A 22,391-nucleotide genomic window follows, 5' to 3' on the forward strand; every position below is an offset into this window, starting at 1 on the left:
CTTAAAAAAAAAAAAAAAAAAAAAAAAGAGTTGACTTTACGTTAAGCCTCTTTCCAATGTGCCAAAGATTCTCTTAACCTCCGCCAAGTGGTATCATATTACTGGAGCAGAGAAAAAAAAAAAAAATCAGCAAAGTGAAATAAGCTGGGATGGACATGAACGCCTTTCTTTAACCCTATATCAGCAGAGAACAAACCTGCAGTTGTCAGCTTTATATAATGAAAAAGTTGAAGGGGGGGGGTGAAAAAGGAATCCAGAAGGCAGCATCATGCCCTTGGAACGCATCGGGTAGGGATGCTTGGTGACTGCAGAGCTGTTATTTGTCAGGGCTGTCCTCAGGAGCAGTGAAAGATAGGAGGCAGGCTAGAACAGGCAGGACTTCWCTGCTCGGGGCATTTTGGGCAAGGAATTCACAGCTTAGATAAAACAAAAAGGCAGCCCCTCCTACAAGAAACTTTGCAAGTGACTCCGGCAAATTCCATGTGTTGGAATTGAGGGCCATCCAGTGCAGGGTGATCACACTGAGAAAGAAGAACAAGTATTTTCAGATTCAAGTCCATTTTGGGCACCTCAGTTTTCACTGATTTCAAGAAGGGAAGTGGTTGGCTCAGCTTAAACAATTAGACATCTCCAGATGATTTCAGGTGATTCAGGGCTTTTTTAAAAAAGTTTACACAAAAATTCTGAGGGCTTCAAAACTGGCTGGAATTTTCTGTCTGGCTGCAGAGGATCCCAGTGCTGTTGAGCTATGGTGCCCTAAGCTAAATGGCTCAATAGACAGAGGAAAAAAGAACTTTGTGCAGTCCCCTAAGTTTGCAGGGTAACAACAAAGAGGGGTTAGCTCTGTTACCAGTTAGTGTGAAATATTCCTAACAGATATATGAAGCTTTAAAAAACTGGAAACTTCTTGCACCTCAAATAATGAGAAATGGACTCAACATTTTTTCCTAGTTCACAAGGAAGTTTATGACTCTTCAGAAGTTTTCTGCACTTCAGATTAAAGTTTGCCTGCAATTTTTAAGCAACTCAAAATAAATATGACCAAAAAGTGTGCATATAATTTTACAAATGTTTTTCTTTTTCAGTTTTCACTGAGTTCCCCTAGCAGAACGAATGTGCGTCCTACAGAGATGGGCCAAAGCTCTGCAGAAGTCGTTCAGTGATACGAGAGGAAGCAAAGAGTAATGTGGAGGGAAGCTACAGGAAGAATTACAAAGGGAAACTAAAACTGGGAGGAAGAAGAGGAGAGAAGCGAGGAGACCAGGCTCCAACTCCTGCAAAACAGAGCAGGCAGCTCCTGGGGTCTGAAGTAGAAGCTCATTTCACATGTTAGCAACTTCCTAAGGACAGCCAGGCTGCTTCCCCAGAAACACAGCTGGCAGAATGAAACATGAGAGCCAGACACTGTAAGCAACTGCTTTGCTCATGCCCAAAAGGCTTTTGCAAAACTATTTGTGKTGGAAGCTGGATACCAGGGTCTGAAACAAGAACCAAGCAACAGCTCATTGTTACACTTAGCAGTGTCTTCAGACTCTGGAAAAAGTTGCTGTCAGAGTCTGTAGAAAAGAGCACATTTGCAGAAAGACGGTCTTGAAATAAAAACCTGCCTTGGACTGGGGATCAAAAACTTTGGCCAAGTTTCCACCAGTTTAGCTTTCCACTAAAGTAGCACCAGCATCAAAGAAAAAACCTGCTAGCAAATGCACTGCTGGAAGAACATTGGGTTTCAGCTGCACAACTGACACCACCAAGTACCTCTGCCCTTCAGAGGGCTTCTAAGGGGTAGCAGCACTTGGAAAAGATGCTGTTATCCTATGCACTCGTACAGACATCCTTTCCTCTTTGAGCATCTCACAGCCTCTCAGAGCGTTTGTCCTTATGTCAGCCTCCAAGGTGCAGCAGTGCTATTATCTGCATTTTACAAGTTGAGACACATAACACCGTGTAGGATAAAAGATTTGCTGGAGATGAGGCATAAAATCTTGCAGGAACAGAAACCTAAAGGTCTTCCAACCACCCACCTGGTGCCTTACTGTTTCTGAATGCGACTATAGAGGCCTGAATTTAAAATATGAATTGAGAACTTGCACAACCACATAGCCCAAAGAACATGGGAATTACCTTTATCTCAACATAAAGGAAGCAAAAGCTTTTGTAAAATACCCATCTCTGGGTATCTCACTTCCCTCCCAGTGCCAAAACTTAGAAGCTAGAGCTCTGCTAAAGGTGCATGCTCAGGATCTCATTGTTTCTGAATAATTATCCATGCAGCTGCTGAAGTTCAGCAGAGCCAGGTTGTTCCCCAGGAGCTTCAGGATGCTGCTGGGGAAAGAGACTGTATTTGCGTGGTAGCCATTCCCCTTTTTGTGCCACATGAATGGAAATCTTTAGCTGCAGAGATGATTTGTGGCCTCTGTACCATCTAGCATCCTGCTTCTTCCTCAAGATAGAAAGCAGTTTATGTCTTGATAGAAGAGAAGTAGCAGACGGGGTTCTTGGAAAGCAGGTAGTTCCTTTTTCCTCCATCCAAGGACAGTGCACTGTGCACATCCGCATAAAAATCCAGTGCCTGTGTGTGCCACTAGACTCAGCCATTGGCTGCAGAATGCTTTTGAAACCTTTAAAACATAAGCCAGATATTTCATCAGAAACCAGTTCAGCAGTAAGGCCAAGACAAATTCCACATTGTTGTTGCAGAGTCGGATGAGGAAACTTATGCTCCTGAAACATTCAGGAGCTACAGGTGAGGCTTATGAAGACAAGAGAGTTGCATGAACTCAACCGAGCACGTCCTGACGCTGCTTCTGCTTCTGAAAAAGTCACGTTCAGATGTATTGCTGGGTGCCCAAGCGCTACCTGAATCCTCAGCTGTAGCTGCTGGTAAGGAGGAAGAAGTTCAGATTTCAGGTAATTTAGTCTGTTAATAGGGTGTCTGCTAAACCTCAAATACAGCCCTCTCAAAGCTGTTGTAGGGATTACTAAGACCAGACTGCATATCTATCGATGTTTTTTCCTGTTATCTGCCCAGGTTTAAGAATGTCACGGCTTTCCCAAAAGATACTTATCCCAAAAGATACTCAAAGGTCTCTCAGATGCAGCCCTCCCTGGTCTCAGGTTCTTAGTGCTTGCTAAAATTTAAGCCTTTTTCAGATGTTTCAGACAGCTCCTAAGACTCCTTTCTGGGAGCCTGTGCTGCACAGCGACAAGGACAAGAGGGTAGTCAGACTAACGTTTTAGTTCTGGCTCTTCCAATAGGTTAAAACGTTCTTTGCATTTTATCAAGCAGCCTGAGCCCCTGAAAGGACTGCTTTTATACAAGTGCAGAGAAGTGTTGTGACTTCAGAACTCTGAAGACTATTGGAAGCTTTAGGTTCTCGAGTCCGGATATTTGGTTTGGACTAGAGGCCAGAATCATCAGTCTGACTATATTTGGAGAGAAAAACATTCCTGGCTGCAGCTCCACGCAGTGCCTAAATGCAATGGAACACATAACAGTTGAGGGAAGCCATATGGTGGAGCAGGGGAGGAGGGCAGGGGACAGAACTGCCTTTGCTTTGTCCGGCTGCCATTAGTGGCAGTGACTGCAAATTGTGGCTCCTTTGCATGCATCTGTGCTACATTTGGCACTTTCAGGAGGAAAGTCAGCTCAGGTACTGCAGGGCAGCAAGCACGGCCACTGCTTCAGCCCAGCCCTGCAGAAGACTCCAGAGCCATCTCCTCCAGCCCATCCATACTCATGCTGAGAGGAGCTACACGGAGAAGAACCATTACTGCTAGACCTACAGCTGACTATCCAAAACTCATCTCGTTCCTCCTGAAAACAAAACACTCATCTTTATTCACAGAATAAGGACTTGCCACTCAAGCATTGCAACAAGCTGCTCTCATCAGCTTTCCCCATCCTGCTCTATATCAGAAGGTGGGAGGACAGAAGAGGAAAGTACCTGTCATACTGTTCCCAGTGGCTCAAGGTGATTCTCCCTAGGGTGTCAATCCAAGGAGTTGGAGGGTGAGACTGTTCTTTAGTGCCCAAGCACCCTCTTTCCTGCCAGCAAGCAGCCCCTTATCCTGAGCATCCACCGGCATTCCTAGAAAAATCCATGGTTTGCTGAATACCAAGTGAGTTGAAAACAGGGGCCTCCTCCAGCTGGCCCGGAAAATGGAACATCTTGCCTCAAGTCTCGGTTTGGAGCCGCAGTTCACAGAGGCATCTGTGCTGGCCTGACCTCACGTTACCAACGAGACGTGGTCCTGACCCCAGGCAACAGCTCAGCAGTCAGTCACGGCCATCTAGTGAGTAGAATTTCAGGAATTAAATGAAGGGCAAGTTTTCTCAGGACACAAGTGTGTCCAAAGGGGACTAAGACTCACTCCCTGCATTGTGGGAATACTGGCCAGACTTCCAAAGCTTTGGAAACTTTAGTCCAAAGAGACACTTCTGCATTAGACTATGGAAGAAGCACAGGGGAGGGAAGAAAGGTAAGTGTTGCCCCTGGCCCACAGGTGAAAGTGCCACTCAAAGCCTGAAGATCTCAATGGAAAAGTAAATTATAAACAAACAGGCTTGGCAAAGCCAAGGAGCAACGAATTCCTAGGATTGCATTCAGCTTCCATAAGAGGAGGCGGCAAGACAATTTGAACCAGAATAAAGAGCATTTTTTTCCTGGACAGAGGAAGGCTTTACAAAGAGAATGTGATTTAACATTGAAGACAGAAATTAATATGAAAAAAAGGAGACACAGCAGCTAATAACTTCATCCTCTAGATAAAGCAGTAAGCAGAATGGGGAAAATACAAGGCAATATGTCTTTATCCCATCTGCTGAGCATGAAGGGAATGTAAAGAATAAGCTATTTTATTTGTGGGAGAATTTTTGGCCCCTAAGCCATTCGGGCTGCAGAGATCTTAGCAGCGTGTGGCCAGTGAACAAGCAAGACAAAACTGAACTCGGACTTGGTGGAGGAAAAGGAAACCTCTGTATTCAGAATTGTTCTTTTAAATCAACAAATCCTCAGCTTAAGGGTTTGGAGACTGAAAGAAAAGCAGTGGACCTTAGTCCTCGTGCAAGTGCTCTTCTTGGCAAAACTTACATCAATTTTTGCCCTGCAGAGACAGTAGACTAAGATAACCAGAGAAGCTGAGGCTGGCTGATATGCTGTGGTAGAAGTATAATTTTGTGGTTCCAGTTTTAGGCACTGTCACCCTGCTGTGCTTGAAGCGAGGCTCCTGTGGACACAGATGGAAGCTATTCCCAGAGCTATTTGCCCTGCCTCACAATATGCAAAAGAAAACACTGCAAATACAGTTCTACTTGGTTGCACCATAGCAATTATATGAAAATGGGGCATAATCCCCAGATTTTACAAAGCATAAAGACAGACATAGAGGCTTGTGCTCCTTGCAGGCTTATGTCCTTACACTGCCCAGAATAACAGCACATTTTTAAGAGCGATTTTCCATGAAAATCCAATTGCACAAAAAGCCACGCTCATAAGAGCAGCTGCCAACTCAAATACCAATCTCCCAGCTGGATTAGAACACCTTCTGCCAGGAAAAATTTAAGTGACAGATGCATTAAAAAAGCAAGAAAATGAAAGTGGCCAGTTTTGTTCTGAAGCACTTCCCGAGGGCCAACCAAAAGTGAGAAGGAGGGAGAACAGAGCAGAGTCTCTTTTGCATTGCAAGGGAACAACAGAAATTCTTCTATACTGCATTTAAGCAGAAGAAGGACCTGCATCATTTAGACACTAACTGGAAATAGGTATAAAGAGCAGGTAAAATTGTATTCATTTTAAAATGATGGCTAAGGCTGCATGAACAATTGAATGTTTTCAGGAAGGACCTGGCACATACCACCATCCTCTTGCCTTCTGGTGTCCCTCGTTCTGAGGCTTCTCTGACCATCTTGCTTTCTCCCTGTTGCACTGCAGCAATTCCCTTCTTCAAACTGGAAAAATGAATGGGTCAAAATGGTGCTTAGCAGATTAACTCTTACTCCTAAGACATCAAAAGCAATCACAGCGGGAACAAGGAAATGAAAAAGCTTAGTCCCAAACAGAAAGCTATTTTTAAAACTATTTCAGTAGTGCTAAAGCTTGTATAGACTGTATCCTGTGGAAAATTACATCTCTACCTTGGCCTTGATATACAAATAAGATCATGAGAAAGAAAGAGAACTTATATTAAAAAAATAGAATTAATTTCACATTTTCTGCAGCAGCTACAAAGCTTGGAAGTTGAGGACTGCAATCTTTCTACAGCCTTTTTCCTTTAGGGAAGACAACTGTTTTGGAGGCCAACGCTTAGAAATACAATGAGAAGACAGTCTTGTACTTTAAAAATAGCCCCTTCAGAGTCCTTTTCATTTGCAAATTAGGAAGAGAGTGTCTGGTTTATTCAATAGGGATTTACCCCATCATTAACTGCCAGGAAACAATATTAATAGAGTAGATGAGTGTCTGCATCTCTCACATTACCAAAGCTTAGGTGTTAAGATATGACCAAACAAACAAAAGAGTTAAATCTGAGACATTTTGTAGCACTGTATGAAAAAAAAGAAAAATCCACTGAAAGTATAATAACCTCAACTGAATATTTAGAGGAAGAATTAACTACAGGAACCTGGGATTGTGACTTAAAATTTTATCAGGACTTTACCAGAAAGCTTCTACCAAGGAATAAATGCTTCTTTAACTACCATATATCGCACAAATTTTTTTGTTTGGTTGGTTGGTTGGTTTGGTGTTTTTTGTTTGTTTAATTGTTACCTCTTTCCACTTAGCCCTGGCACAGGCTGCCCAGGGAGATTGTGGAGTCTCCTTCTCTGCAGCTCTTCCAAACCCACTTGGATGCGACCGGGTGTCCTTTGCCCTGGGTGTCCCTGCTGGAGCAGGGGGTTGGACTGGATGATCTCCAGACGTCCCATCCAACCTCAACCATTCTGGGATTCTCTGTGATTCTTTCCTGTTACCTCTTTCCCTCCTACCTTTCATCTTGAGCCAAGATAATAGAGGAACGCAGTATTCCTGTTTAAATTAAATATTACCTGCAAGGTGTAACAGTATCAGTAAAGTCACACCACGCACACAAACACACACCCAGGCCTGYACACTAGCCCTACAGGTTGTCACTTCTGCCAGCAGTTACCTTACAGGACAGATTAACTATTTCTCCAATCAGCCAGTAGTATAGGATAACACAGGAGAGATGGAGCCTTATTTTAACTCCTGTTTGCACATTCATTTTAATGTTCAGGAAAATATAAACTTTATTTTATTAAGTTTTGCTGCAAAACAATGAAACAAAAATGAAATCCCTCTTCCTCATTTCTTAATTATGACTATTTATTCTCTTTACACTTTGATTGGAGTTTTTACCACCTGACTTTGGCATCATGGGCAGAAAGCTCAGGAGTCTCTGAACACACAGCTGGGGCAGGGGGAAGGAGGAGCGTCATGGAGAGGTTAGAAGTGCTTCTTGCAACAACCTGTGTTCTCCAGTCGCTGCTCACTGCTTCGTCTCTAAGGCACAAGCTCTGGTGCTAGGATCTCATCGCATCCAGATTGGCCTCTGTCAGTCCGAGATGTTGTCAGGCACACAAGGGCAAGTTCAGAGAGTATCATCTTCTGACACCGCTTTTCGTTTATTGACAGGCCCCTGGGAGGACTGAAGGCCGTAACTGCTCTCTTCTGATAGCTCCTCGTGGGAGGTACGAGAGTATTGCTTTGCCATTGCTTGCAGAAGGTATTTCAGAGCAATGCAAGGCTGCAAATCTGACACTGCAAGGATGACAGGATGCCCTTGAAAACATCTGTGCATGAAAATCTAATTGCCTCTGGTCTGAAAGTCCCTTCTGCCTTCAGAGTACAGGTCAGTGTCCTTTATTTCATGTCATTCTGATGCATCAGGAGCACAGAAAGCGGCACAGTCTGCCCTCAAGCACCACTGCTTGCACATATAGTATTGTGAGCAGAGGGGGCTCCCTCTGCTTCTATCCAAGTCACACTTGTTATTTGCCTCTTCTCATTGAGGATGGCTTTGCATGTAACCAAACACATCACACAGACCAGTGCTTCTCATCTAAAATGCAAACAAAAAGGAAGTAAAGGAGGGAGGTGGGAATGAGAAGTAAGCATATCCTTAGACGAAGATCTGGATCCTCTCCCGGATAGCCTGCCGGCAGATGGGACACACGGTCAAAGCTGTGCTGCAGTCTGGGCAAGAGCCATGTCCACACTGGAAGACCAGTTTGATTTGGTCATCGATGCAAATTGGGCAGGTGATGCGCTCCTCCATCTGCCGGTAGCGGCTCTGCAGCTCCTCCATGAGCTTCTTCTGCTCCGTGGACTCGGAGCTTGGGCTGCACTCCACCTCGGTGCTGTCTGCAGGGCAGGAGGGCAGGGAGAGAGTTAGTGAGCATGGCGCCCTGCCTGTTCCCTTATGCAGTGCCCCTTCATCAGAATTTGCCCCCAAGAGAGGCAATTAGGTCAGACTAAACTCTCTTCACTGAGCCTGATCCAAGGGTTCCTCATATAAAAGCCAATTACTTTCCTCTGTTCTGTTGCTCAGCTTTTTGTGTGTGTTTAGTTAAGAACAAAAAAAATGAAGCAAAAACCACTTTGTGATACGTCCTGCCTCCTTGTTCTGCAATATCTGCTGCTACCTTGAAGTCAGACTTTCAGAGGTGGTTGTGATGCTCTGACATACAGGCTCAGAAATCCTTACAATGCTGTAGTTCAATCTCCTCTCAGTCTCCTCTTTACATCTGCAATACAAATTTTGGCTCAAACCTTTCAGGGCACAGCAAGAAGAAATCATGTGAATTCACTTAAGCTGACTTCTCCATGCATCAAGCTACAAACCCAAAACTATCTAGTCAGTTTTATAGGCAAAATTCAGTGAACCTTGCAGAGATATTTGTTTCTAAATATTTTATTTCATCTTCAGATGAAATAAAAGAACCGCAAGTTTTGTTCAATTGCCAACCTAGGAAAATAGACACCTCCTGGTTTCAACTTAACACGGTCACTTCATTTTCTCTTCCTAAATCTTTGCTTAGGTTGCCTTATATACTTCAGTGGTGCAAGAAGTGATTTCAAATCACTTGATACTTACAACATAAGGTTGTAGCAAGTTTGGGGATGAGGAGGATACTAAAGACACACACTCCCTAAACATCAGTGGCAGAGAAATCCTGTTCATACGCTCAGAAACCAGGCTGGTTCCTCCTATATGGAAATCTCCATACAGATCTCCTATCTGCAATTCTGCTGTCTACTCTGCTGACACTTAGTAGCCACAGCAGAGACAATGTTCCTGTCTACTGGCAGGTGAACTTGCTCCTTTTTGCATTAAGAAGTTCCAAAGAGGATTTTGGGCTTAGCCAGCTCTGTGTGTCTGATGGTCCATGACAGATTCTTGGCTCCCTGTACTTTTGTCCAAGGCATCAAATCACAAGATTAGAGCTGGGATGCCAGTGAAGGAAAACATAAACCTAGATCAGCTGCAGCAGGACATGCAGTTTCCACATGCACTGCTCTAAACTTGCACCAAGTGCTCACAGCCAGAAAGACATCCACTCTCACAGGCTCTACTGAAAAGCTACAGTGTGCAACCTGCTACCTTCTTGCTGCTGTGTCCCCCTCTGGGCACAGAGCAATAGGGAGACAGGACAATCCCTATTCAAAAGTGGTCTTAAGAGCTTTACCAAAGTAATTCAGCTCAGTGATTCATAGATGGTTGGTTAGTCCTGTAGAGGTACCGTAATCTCAGCTTTTACAATCTTTCACAATTAATAATTTTTCCTTTCTCACTAATTTTCACTGTTAAATCATTGTCTACAAAAGGATTAGGCTGGCACAAGGAGAACCTCATGTTTGCTTTCAGTAGACAGCTACAGGACAGGCTTCCTCAAATCTCCTGTTCTGTCTCCGCAGCCTGAGTTTGCCTATGACAGCTTGGAGATAACCTAACTTTGCCCCTCTGAAGCTGGGCAATCCAACGTGTGCAAAAACAAACCCTTTTCTTATGCTTATTTCACTGAGGCTCATTGATGCTGCCCAAATAAACCCTGTGAAAACCCTTCCCAGGCTACAGCACTGCACAACAGAACAGCAAACGTACCTTGTTTGATTTTTTTCGTTATTGTCACTTGACATTTGATGCATTTCTTCATTCTCCGGGAGCATTCTACCACAAATGAGATAATAAAAAAATTACAATTAAGTACACTATACCAAAAGCAAGAGGAAGACACACACAAGAACATCAGCTTTTAAACAATCTTCGTACTTCCTGGATTTTTTATGAATCAACCAGGGCATCTCTAAACACGAGCTAAGCTGCCTTAAGCCCTCATCAAAAAATGCCTAGAAGACACTGTGCTTTCCATAGGTGACTTTGAGCATCCCATCTACAAGGATGTTGCTGAAATCGTGTCAGGGTTGTTTCAGGTCACAGTTCAGCCCAAAAAGGGAGGAAAATTGGATGAGAGAGGAAAAAAACGTGCGAGAAAATCAGAAGAGACTGACCTTCACACACAATACTGTGCTGGCAGGGGAAGAAGTGGATGAGCAGCGCGAGCTCAGAGCAGACGAGGCACTCGCTGGGGGCTGCTGCGCCGGAGACACTGAGGTTGGTCATGGTGTTGGGGGTGGTGTGCACACGGCGCAGGCTGCACACGGCGGCTGGGCCCTCTGAGGAAACCTGCTGCTCCCTGCAAGGGCGAACACACGGCAAGGTTGGAGGCTCTCTCCTTCAGGCACCAGCTGGAAGGGCACGGATCCCTGGCAAACACTCCCCAAGCACACAGTGCAGCACACACTCAGGCAGCATGAAGCACTACGCGACTGCCCTGGCTCCAGGAGCTGGGGTTCTGCATCTGACTAGCAGCAGCCATCAGCAGAGCTGCCACTGTCACAGCTGGTGAAAAATACCTAAAGGAAAGAGTGGGTACAATTAATAGGGAGCAGCTTTCAGCTGCTGCTGTCATCCATTTCAAATCGTATCCTGGAAGAAGAATCCAGCAAGCAGACAGCTCCAGATGAAACTGCAAGTGCTCAGACTGACATGTAGTGTCTCAGAGAAGCTTCAAGCCATCCTGGACAGCCACTCTGAGTGACACCAAAGAGCTGTGACATCCAGTACATTGTGTTTCACAGGGAAGTAGACTGGGAACACAGAACACGGCCCACCTGAATTTCTGTGAGAAGTCCTTGATGATCTGGATAATCCTTCCATCTGTGATGAGATCCAAAGGAGACTTTCCACGGTGGTTGGCATAATTAATATCTGCTCCTTCTTCTGCTAAGTAACATGCAATTGCGGTTCCAATATTCAGCTCCACATTTCCAAGGAAGCCAGAAGCTTGCAGCTAAAGCAAGAGGAGATGCAATCACTATTAATAGAAAAAAAAAAAAAAAAGGCTCCATTATGCAGCTTTGCTCTGTACTTGATTCTGCAGAAAGTTGGCAAATCAAGTCTTTTAACACAGGGGGACCTGTTGAATATCCTCTCATCCTCATTTTGTTCCCTGCAATATTCATTCATTTGCCAATTCCCTTTTGCATTTTAATTTTGAAATGAGGAATACTAATTACTTCTAGGTTAAATACTTTCATTTGACATGTAGATCAGCACATGTAAAATCAGAGGGGAAGCATTTAGGTCTGAAATGCAATGATATTTGCACTCATGCTTTACATCGCAGATCTGGTGTGTGCACATATTGGTATATATATGGAAGGGCTAATTTAATATCTTTGCCAAAGAACCAGACTAAGCTTCCAGGATGTGGCATATCATGTGTTGATTTCTCAATCTTAAGCCTTTCCTGAAGTGACCTGTAATCAGACTGAGAGAGAAATTCCTCTCTTCTGCACCACATCAGCCATGGTATAGAGGCAAAGTTTAGCTTTCAGAGTTAACAGAAATGCTGAAAAGCATTGGGTTTTTTTTTTCCACTGCACTTGTGGTTTTGTAAATTGACAGATCCTGCCTAGAACTGGCTAGAAAACAAGAATTCTGTTTCACAGAATCACAGAATGATTGAGGTTGGAAGGTTTCATTAAAACAAAGTTGTTTTTGCTCTGCATTGAACAAGAAGCAAAGGAAGGAAAAGGGGCACATTCCCTCTGACCCATTCCCTACAGAACACCCCGTGGAAGGCAAAGTTTCCAGATAAGGTAGAGTGAGGATTCAAACATAGATCTTTCAACAGAGCAGGCAAGTAATGTAGCTATTGTACTGTCTACTATTACAGAATGGACTACTTGACCTTCAGACAAAAGTTTAAAAAGTATCTCCAAAAGTTTACAAAGAAAAAAAGGCAGGCAGATTCCAATTCTGGTCAGAAGACCCTACCGGGGGACCCATTATATGAGTACTTAACTTGCTCTACATTGGAAAACTGTTTCTCCTATAAGAAGTATTTTTTTCCCCAGTAGTCTCCAGCCTCCCGGCTGAAAGCCAAGCATAGCTTCTTACCACAGAATTAAGATATTGGGGCCTCGGAGGACATATTTGCTCCTTTCCTACAAGCAAAAAATTCTGTTCCCACCTTCCTGCCTGGGCTGGCATTATACAATTTTCCTGCCTCCCTCTGGCCCCTTGGGTCCTCCTGTCTGCAGTCATTCCACCTTTGTCATGCATTTCCCTGCCCTTAGGAATTTCTGGAATTTCTCCTGTGCCCAGCTTACCTTGGAAAGCAGGGACAGTCCAACCTCTCCTTCATGCTTCTCCATCATGACTGACATCAGCTGCTGCCGTTCCAGAGCAATATGTATTGCTGTGTCCCCATCCTCATCCTCAGCGTTGACGTCACTACCTTCACTCACCAGCAGTTGCACCATCTCTACGTGTCCCTGGATGACAGCCAAGTGCAGCGGTGTCTGGTTCCGGTTGTTCTTGAGGTTGACATCACAGCGACCCTGGAGAATGATCACACAGACAGAGCTGTTGTTGCAGAGCTTGGCTGACAGTGCTGCAGCTCTAGTGCTTGCTGAAGCCCCAAGTATCAACTTCATCACCAGGACAGAGCAGTAAAGGGAACTCCTAGAGTTACATGATCCTGTCCCCTGTATTTTGGCCATACAGTCCAGACATCTCAGATATCTAACTTTAAAAAAAAAAAAAGGACAACCAACATTGTCCTTGAAATGAGCTGGATGACAGCTCGACAATTTCCTGACATAAATCCTGGAACTACTCCAAGCAAAGTCCTGGCCTTGCTTCCTTAAAGGATTCCTAGCTGCCTGTTGATTTCCTCTCTTTGTTTGCGCCACTGAGCAAAAATCTGTTGAATCCTGGGTTGCTCTGCCCTTCTGCCAAATCTGCAGAAGGCAACTGCAAGGGATAAAAAGCAGAGAGAGCTTTTAAAGGTTAGTTTTAGATGCCTAGTTTAATAGTTTGACCTGTACTCTGTGAGATAATGTTCTGAATACATTTTTTTCCTTAATCAGCAGGAAAGAGCTATTCCAAAGTCCTTTCCTTACTTATTCATCACTTACCTAACTTTTCCTCACAAGATCCACCTCTAAGCCCTGCTTTGTTCTAGACTACAAGATTGCCTTCCCTTTCTGAATGTTAAAAGAAAATATCACCAGGAATGTCAAGCCCTGTTCTTTAAGTTCTGGGCACCAATGGCAGTTCATGAGAGAGACAGTCGTGTTTATGAGTCCAGCATTAACTTGATATACTGAGGAAATGAGGGTTTTTGGGGGTGGATTTTTGTTTTGCTTTTACCTCTTTGATGAGAATTTCAGCCACTTCTTTGTGATTATTGAGAGCAGCAAGGTGCAAGGCAGTGAAACCATCTTCCTTTTTGGAGTCAACCAACTGTCGAGCTCTTGCTAGAATCATCTTGACGGCTCTAGAGTGTTAGAGGTTAACCAGAGTCAGAAATGTCATTTTTCATGAAGGGAAACAGAGAAGAGACAGGCCTGCCTCTTTTGCTCAGTATCTATGAATGTTCCATGCAGCGACTGACGCCTGTTTCTCCCCAGCACCATGTGCACACTCTGCTCATGTCCTGCTTCCGAATTGCTGCTAATACAGCAAGGAATTCACTCCCAGATGGGTTGTGACTTCCCCTATTCTCGGATTGGTGTTCTTTCTTGCTAGGATTCACAGCTGTCTCACACGGATTTAGCAAGATTGTGACTGGGAGTATCCCAGGGATTATCACCGTGGTTTGTTCACTTACAGTTTGTTCCCTTTTAGAGCAGAATAGTGGAGCAGGTTGAAGCCTTGACAATTCTGGACAGTGAAGTCAATGTTGGGCACTTCAGTGAGGATCTCAATGATAACCTTGTAATCAGCAGTAACGGCACAATGTAGGGGGGTGTCTCCTTGAGAATCCTATAGGAGGAGAAAAAAGCAGAGAACAGGTTACCTCACAGTGTTGAATCAAACAGGGTGCCTTGCTTGAGACAAGACATAGTGTCACCAAGTCACATCAACTCCAGAGCAAACCTCCAGAAGTCATTGACACGCCTAGCCTAGGTACATAACCTGTGTGGTATCAGTTAACCGGGTCTTAAGTCCATCTCCTGAGTGAATAAGTGCTAACACTCCTAAATAGCTTGGAGAGACTGACCCTGCAAAATCCAGTCCCATCATCATATGCATGTGCCCTAAAATGCTCCAATTCTGAATAATAGCTCAAAATAGCTCTAATTCTGCACTGCTTTCTGCTTTTTTCTTTTTCCTTCTTCACCACAGAAGGGAAGGAGAAGGAAAAAGCATCTACAATCCCAAACTCACCGGGAGGTTGACATCACAGTTGAGCTCGCAGAGGACCCGCACCACATCTGTGAATCCTTGGTTAACGGCAATACACAGCGCCGTGCGCTTCGCATTGTTCAGCAGGTCTGTGCTGGCCCCTTTACTAACAAGCAAGCGGGCAACCTCTGCCTGGTTTCTGATTTAAAAAGCAAGAAGAAAGATTAGATTTTCATGCTGCGCAGATATAAATGCTCCTCCCTGTAAGGCAGCAGAACTTCTCCATTTCTGTATCCTCTCCCCACCTCATTTCATTATTAAAAAAAGGTTAGATTAGTATATTAAGATATGTACTTGGCTCTGAAGCTTAAAGGCCAATTTCAAACAATGAGAAAAAACAGAGCAAAGTCATGCTCTGCCACACTCTCCTCACACAGACTGTTTTATTTATATCTGCAGGAGTCTTTTACACCCCCGCATGTCTTGTATGAGATAAAGCAAAGGAAGAAAGGTCTCCTACCCAAAAGCTGTGTAGTGCAGTGCTGCATCACCCTCCTCATCCCTTAGGTTGACGGCAGCATGTGCCTGTAGCAACAGCTTCACCACATCCAGATGCCCCTGATAGGAGGCGACTTGCAGGGCAGTTCTGCCCTGATTCTTTGTGTCAACCTGTAGAAGGGCAGAGATGCAACAAAAAGCTGCTTAGGAAAGAGCAGCTTTCATTTCTCTCTCATCATTTTCCTCACTCTGCTACAAAAATTTTACATTAGTATTTTAAAGAAACACAACAAAAATTAACCGTTAAGATGACCTGAAGACTTGCCTTGTCTGGGTACTTCAGAAGCAGCTCCCGAACTTTATCTGCGTTGTTGAGTGCCGCCCAAATGACCAAGCACCCAGCATGGTCGGACTCTGTCTTCTGGGATAGCAGTTTCTCCAGAACAGTGCTCAAAGAACCTGGAAGAAAAACGGAACAGCTTCAGGTTACCAGGGCCAAAGTAAATGTGGACATGTGTGTGACTCTCTTCTCCCCTATATGACCCTGACCTCTAAAGAAAACAAGGATGATGAGGCTATAGAAAGTTTTATTGGCAGTTGTGCAAAATGGACAGCAAGTCCAACTTCACGTTGGAATGAAAAAAATACTCCTCACTTTGACAGCACTTTCACAAAAGGACCCGGCAGTATAGTACATAAGCATTCAAGGATTAGTATCTTTTATCCTCCTACAGAAAATTCAGTGGGATAGAACAGGAAACTTATATAATTTAAGGTAGTAGCAAATATCTCTAGCACATATCTAAAGCTTGTGCTTTCCTCCAAACACCAGCTTTGCTTTCCTAAGCAGAGGTGGTTTTTGTCCTTCCTCCATCTGAGGAGGGACAAGACAGCTGCAGTTGAACACTGACCAAGGAAGGGGCTGTTGTGACCCTGGAGCAGTCACTCCTCCGCCCTAGAGGGACAAGACCTTTCCCTGCTCACTCACTCTTGGATTCCTTTGCGTTCTCTGTTGTCATGAGGTTGGCTTCCTCCTCTCTCTGATAGGCTGTCAGACAAGCTGGGTTGAATGTCCAGGACTGCCCGCCAACTGATACTCGCAGGTCTCCATCCCCATACACCTTGATCACTTTGCCAATGTGCCCTAGTGTCTGCAAAGGGAAGGGAGAAATGATTTTAAAAGTGAACACACAGTTGCCTTTGCGTGTCAGAACCAGTACAACGCTTCTAGGAGTGGCCTCGCAGGCTGCGCTGTGCGAGGAGAGGCACCAAATAGCAACACAACTGCAGACAGCTCCCATTTTAAGCACGTAAGGCGGGTTTAGCAGCCCCTGTGTTACAGGTTATACMCAAAAAGCATTTCCTGGACACATTGCAAATGTCTGGGAAGGAAACTGGTGAAACAACAAAACATGATTTTCACAGTCCTGACATGACTGACAAAGTTGGCATTAGGAAAGGTCTCCTCTGTGCATTTAACTGCTCCCGAGGATGCCTGTATTCTGCTCCATAGCCATACTGGTTTCATCAGGCTACTTTTCCCAGTAGACCCGCTTTCCTGCCTCATTTCAGAGAATGAGGAAGGCCATAAGATAAGAGAACATGATTACTTTGGTTACTTTGGACTAAATGATCTGCAGAGGTCCCTTCCAAAGTCATCCAGCCTATGATTCTGTGACTACATTTCTTTGTAACTCTCATGTTTGCAATAACACTTCTTTGCTCACAAGGCCTCAACAGTCCCAGAAATGCCTGGGTATAGAGGGGAGGGCAGTGTGAGCCCAATCACCATTACTGATTGTATGGGGAAGCCCAGGAAATCACTGGATTGTCCAGCAATGACGCGCACTCACAGATGCCATTTCATCTGTCCACTCCCCATGACCAGGTTGGAACCGCTTCACTGTTTCCATATCATCTATCACCCGGACAACATCACCAACCCAAAACGTGTTGAGCTACAAGAAAAAGAAAGTTACAAACTTTGGGGATATGCAGTCAAAAAACATCACCACAAACAAAAATATATATACACATGCCTCCAGTGCCCCACCAGCTAAGGCATTACCAGAGTATGGCATCCCCTCACCATGCCAGACTCAACACTGGAGATTATAATTCACCTTAATAAGGGAGTTAAATCTTCTTGTTAAAGCAGGAATGAAAACACACTATTCAGAGCAGGCTGATAATATGAAGAAAAATATTTCAAGTCTTTCAGAATTTTGTAGTCTTCCAGCAGCTCCCCTCATGCCTATTAGCACTTTTGTTGGATTAAAGTGTTGGAATAAAGACTTGGGCCATCCAGAACTATCAGGGAGATGTTTGAATAAGAGATACAAGAGACAGAAAAACATGAAGACAGAGAATAAGCAAGGAAACAGAATGAAATGAAATGATATGGAGGATGATACATCACAGATGAGAGGTTGCTGCAGAGGATGCAGAAGAATTGCAACTTTATCACTGTCAGTCTTATTAGAGAAGCTGAAATCAAGATATAAAATTTACCTTAAGAACTTCCAATATTTAAAATCCAATGACTCTCCCAAATGGAAAACCCAGTAGTCCAGTTCCCACAGTCTGGTGCCACCTGGTTTAGCTTTGGCAGCTTGCAGGAAAGTGACCCTAGCTGTGCTGCTTTTAGAACAGCAGCACGTTTCCATGGCACATGGTGTTTTAACACAACAAGATGAATTAACAGTTGTTCCCTGAAGCGCTGTGGGATCTGGTCAAGCTCACCCATCTACACCTACCTTAGTCAGGGCTCCAGGGTGGAAAGTCCAGCGGGTTTCACTGTTGAACTGGACCCTCACGTCCCCTCTGTCCGTGATTCTGTGCACAGTCCCTGTCTGGCCAATGAACTTTTGATAGGGGAGGAAAGAACAAAAACAAAAACAAACAAGGGAAACTCCCTAAATAAATCACATTGCTTAATAGTGGAGAAAGCAGGCAACCAAAGGATAGGTGGCTAAATAAATCAGTACCTCTAATTTAGACTAACAGCACTCCCAAATCTGTTTTAATGATAGTTGCTTGCTTTTCTTCAGTTCTCATACAAGACAGATATACCTGAAAACAAATCCAACTCCAAGGTCCTACCACTGAAGGATCTGCATTTATTTGCTCAACACAATATAGTAACAGAAGCTATTATGTTACACAGTTGTTCTGGCACCTTCCTAGCAACTGGCTATTGTAGTTTAACTTAGCAACTGATAAATTACTCAAAGAATACTCAAAAAAAGAGTAAATTACTCAAAGCTAAACTGCTCAAAGAGCAAGCAGAACCATACCTCAGCCATCTTAGGATTCCAGCCACCATGGCCCTCTTGCATCTCCCGCAAGATGTCAATGTCCAGCAGGCATTTCACCTTGTCCCCATGCTGGAATGGGTGCCTATCTGTGCTTTCTTTCTTCTGCAATTCAGCTGGTCTTCCTGCAGGGTGGAATAACACCACTCACACACATACAGTAATAGCTTTTGATTATCTTGCATGATCTTACACCACTGCAAGACTGAGCTGCCTTACTAATCATCCTGTAAGAAAGTAGTTGTTGACAGAACAATTTTTTTTTAAGAGTATGCATTTTGGAGGAACATTATAGAACTACCTCCAGTTTTTGTATATTCCAAGCAGAATAGTTTTCATGTCAGGATCATAAAAGCGATTTGTACACCAGCATAAAGCTTCATTTGCCAACAGAAGACTTCCTCCACACACCTAATTTTGGGAGATGCTCTTTGTAGTAAAAGCCTCCAGGTGCCTCCACAACACATTTCAGGTCCACTTTCCCCTTGTGTCCCACTCGGTAGACGTTTTTGTTGCCATCAGACCACACGACGCTGGCCACGCTACGTCCAGTCTCTATATCCCAGCCTCGAATATCAACCACACGTCCAGTTTTGCCTTCACCACCTGACAGAAAGAGAGGGGACACTAAAGTATCCAACTTGCATTCACAGAGACCAGCACACTGAAACTTGCTTAGTACTGGGATGTTTGATGAGATACAGTTTAATAATGTTTTTATTTTTCAAACACAAGGAGAAAAAAAAGCAAGACCAAAATATATAAGATGTCCTCCTTACATATTTTCAGTCTGCAAGAAAACTGGCAGGTATTAATGGCCCTGAACTGGTGCTGAAACAGACTGACAAATGAACTTAACATTTATCTATGGCAATAGGCATCCAGATTAAAAAAAATAAATAGATATAAAGCATCTCTGTTCATATGCTTTTCCCCAAAGACGACATTACAAAAGACATGCAAAAAAGCTTACCATCCTGGTTACCCCACTCCCAGTCTGGGCCACGGACTACTCTTGCCCCCTGGAAAATTCCTTTCAATGTGATACGAGTCAAATTCTGTCGGGGACTCACCAGGACTCTGGGAAAATAAAACAGGAGAAAACAGATTCATTTACCAGTAATTTACTGTTACTGATCACATTCTCTAACCCTCTGTTCCTAACCGGGATCGACGATGTTAGGGACCACACTACTTAGAGCAAAGCACGTCCTGAGCTCTGAAGATGATCACTGAAAAATGAGAGAAAATGGTAAACAAGCAGAATAGAGACAACGTTGACCCTAAAAGCTGGAAGGTCAAAAAAAGAAGATCCAAATACATAGGCACTGCTCCAGTGAGAGCAGAACAAAGACCAAAGCTAAACAAAACCAACAAACACAAAATTGAACCACAGCTAGCAGAGGAGAGCACCTTGCTCCCTTTCTCAGTCAGCTCCACAAGTCACACAGATCAGATCAGGCTGGATATTATTCTGCCGAATAACGCTCGATTAATGCCTGATAAATAGAGCTGATAAATGTGAGGCAGATCCCCGCGGCATGGCACTTACGGCTGCGAGTGCGCTGTTTCGTAGCGCTCGAAGGGGTGAGGCAGGTCGTGCTTGTTGTTCATGTAGCACTGCGTGCACAAGTCATAGTCAAAACACATCTTGCATTTCCAGCGCATTCCCCGTATCCCGTGCTTCTTGCAACAGTCGCAAATGATGTTAGGGTGACGGACACCTGGGAGAACAGAACAGCATCCACACAGATTCAGAGAAACAAGACGATACTACTAGAGCTACATTAGAAGGTAAAACAGAAGTATTACATACTATGCACGTACTGAAGATGCCACAATCAAAACCCTCTAAATGTACTATGATGGCATCAAGCTTGAGCCTGCGATCGCTGCCTTTCCCCTGGTTTGATAGGCCTTAGGACAAGGCCATGCTGTTATTACCTGTGTTTGCATGTGAAGCTGGTTTATATGACTGCTCTCTCCCACCACAGCAGCAAAACAGGGAGAATCATTTTTTCTGAGTCGGCAAGACTGCTTTCAGAACAAGTTTGCAATGGAGCCGACTTTCAAAGTGTTATTTTCTACTACATTAGGCCTGTGTTAAAAGCTGCAGTTTGGGCTTGTCTCTACTGTTTAAAACCTTGCAGCTGTTTTTATATAATCTAACAAATTATAAGGCAACATTCAAAAGAGGAGAAGAAGATTCAAAAGGACAGAATGTGAACAGAAATTCCTGCAAAGGAGCAGCCTCATTTTTTTCACATATGATTCAACAAAAGTTTTGTCTCTTTTCCCAGCTTCACCCAAAAGCTCACTGCTGAACAGAGACCCTGATGCCAACAAGCCCAGGTCTGAAGCTCCCTCAGTCCAAAGTTTTGCTGCTCTAATAGCAACATTTTTACTTTCTGCACACGGAGGTACCCAGGCAATGGCCATTGGGGAATCCATCACCATCCTCTGGCTGGCAGCGCCCTGCTGCTTGGTACCAGTCCATGGGCAGTGGTAGCGAAAGGCTCTCAGGAGCCAAGCCCCGCTGCAACTCCGAGATACTGGCATTTGACCTGTGAGCAAAGGCTGAGAGAGCTGGGCCTGGTCAGCCTGAGGAAGAGAAGGCTGAGGGGGGGATGTGAGCGGTGTCTATAAATACCTCAAGGGAGGCAGTGAGGAGGATGGGCCAGCCTCTTTTCAGTGGTGGCCAGCGATAGGAATTGAGGAAATGGCCACAAAATTGAAGCACCAAAAGTGCTACAAGAACTTAAGAAAAAAATTCTTAACAGTGAGGGTGACAGAGCCCTGGAACAGGCTGCCCAGAGAGGTGGTGGAGTGGTGTGGAAAGGTTCTGGACATCTTCCAAACCTGCTTGGATGCAGCCTGTGCCCCATGCTCTAGGTGACCCTGCGTGTGCAGGGGGTTGCGCTAGATGATCTCTGGAGGTCCCTTCCAACCTTAAGCATTCTATGATTCTATGATTTCACCCAGGAGGTGGCAGGTGAAGCAGGTGTTGGACATGCCAAAGGAGACTGCCCTGCAGCAGCAGATGCCGCATGTCCCTTTGCGCCGTACCTACCTATCTGCGCGTTATCGTACAGGAGAAGGTCGTAAGCTCCTTGGAAGCCTGTCCGATAGTTGGTCCTGTTGCCTTGATCCCACTGCACCACCACCGTCTTATCTGGAGTGGTTGGGCTGCCGGTCCGACCGATCTCAACCACGGTGCCTACGTTGCCTTCACCATTGTCCTGGTTGCCCCATTTCCAGTCCGCTCCCCGGACCACCCGCATCCCAACCTGCATGCTGGCGTTGACGTCCAGGTCCATCGCTGTGTCCTCAAAAGCCCTTCGTGGAGGGGCTGCTGGCGACGGGCACCGTTCTCAGCGCCAGCTGCATGCTTGGCACACCTGGAGAGACCGTGTGCAGTTAACGTCATACAGCACAACCCGGCTGCAGCCTTAGGGTAAGAAAAGAGGAGGCCGTTTCAGCTCGTACTGTCGTGCACAAGACACACTGAACACGCAGGGCCACCATGTTCTGCGTATTGCACATTTCCCAAAAGCCCCTCAAAATGCAGCTCATTACCCAATTCTAGGGTAAGCAAAGTGAAAAGAGATACTGCAAAGAGACCACATTGCAGAGGAATGACCTGAAACTCCCGATAAAACAGTGTGCGCCAACCCAGGAATCAGAACCCAGATCCTCTGAAGTGACTTCTGACTTCATCATCACTTCAAAGTGATAACCCAACACCCCAAAGCCTTGAGAGCAAGAAGAAAAAAGGAGGAAAAAAGGAGGAAAAAAGGAGGAAAAAAGGAGGAAAAAAGGAGGAAAAAAGGAGGAAAAAAGGAGGAAAAAAGGAGGAAAAAA

The 22,391-nt window shown here is 44.6% G+C and overlaps 1 protein-coding gene across 3 annotated transcripts in view; it reads right to left on the bottom strand.

Moving 5' to 3' along the window:
- Positions 1 to 7,426: 7,426 nt before the first annotated feature.
- MIB2 (mindbomb E3 ubiquitin protein ligase 2) overlaps positions 7,427 to 22,391 on the bottom strand; it is a 20,105-nt gene continuing 5,140 nt past the window's right edge. Inside the window, exons 2-19 of one of the 3 annotated variants that reach the window (XM_026050965.1) lie at positions 21,601 to 21,928; positions 20,083 to 20,254; positions 19,504 to 19,610; positions 18,942 to 19,136; positions 18,513 to 18,655; positions 17,973 to 18,080; positions 17,070 to 17,174; positions 16,205 to 16,367; positions 15,542 to 15,675; positions 15,239 to 15,387; positions 14,761 to 14,917; positions 14,201 to 14,355; positions 13,741 to 13,867; positions 12,696 to 12,926; positions 11,193 to 11,371; positions 10,530 to 10,714; positions 10,123 to 10,188; positions 7,427 to 8,381 (exon numbers count right to left, since the gene is read on the bottom strand). In XM_026050965.1, the coding sequence (XP_025906750.1) occupies positions 8,140 to 8,381; positions 10,123 to 10,188; positions 10,530 to 10,714; positions 11,193 to 11,371; positions 12,696 to 12,926; positions 13,741 to 13,867; positions 14,201 to 14,355; positions 14,761 to 14,917; positions 15,239 to 15,387; positions 15,542 to 15,675; positions 16,205 to 16,367; positions 17,070 to 17,174; positions 17,973 to 18,080; positions 18,513 to 18,655; positions 18,942 to 19,136; positions 19,504 to 19,610; positions 20,083 to 20,254; positions 21,601 to 21,847 (2,865 nt within the window). In that variant the 5' untranslated portion in view covers positions 21,848 to 21,928 and the 3' untranslated portion in view covers positions 7,427 to 8,139. Of the gene's footprint in view, positions 8,382 to 10,122; positions 10,189 to 10,529; positions 10,715 to 11,192; positions 11,372 to 12,695; positions 12,927 to 13,740; positions 13,868 to 14,200; positions 14,356 to 14,760; positions 14,918 to 15,238; positions 15,388 to 15,541; positions 15,676 to 16,204; positions 16,368 to 17,069; positions 17,175 to 17,972; positions 18,081 to 18,512; positions 18,656 to 18,941; positions 19,137 to 19,503; positions 19,611 to 20,082; positions 20,255 to 21,600; positions 21,979 to 22,391 lie in introns of all 3 variants that reach the window. The other 2 variants (XM_026050966.1, XM_026050964.1) reach the window with 2 other exon arrangements.

The sequence above is a fragment of the Nothoprocta perdicaria genome, unplaced genomic scaffold, assembly GCF_003342845.1.
Source record: "Nothoprocta perdicaria isolate Ctin4 unplaced genomic scaffold, notPer1 scaffold_72, whole genome shotgun sequence".
NCBI classification, from domain to species: domain Eukaryota; kingdom Metazoa; phylum Chordata; class Aves; order Tinamiformes; family Tinamidae; genus Nothoprocta; species Nothoprocta perdicaria.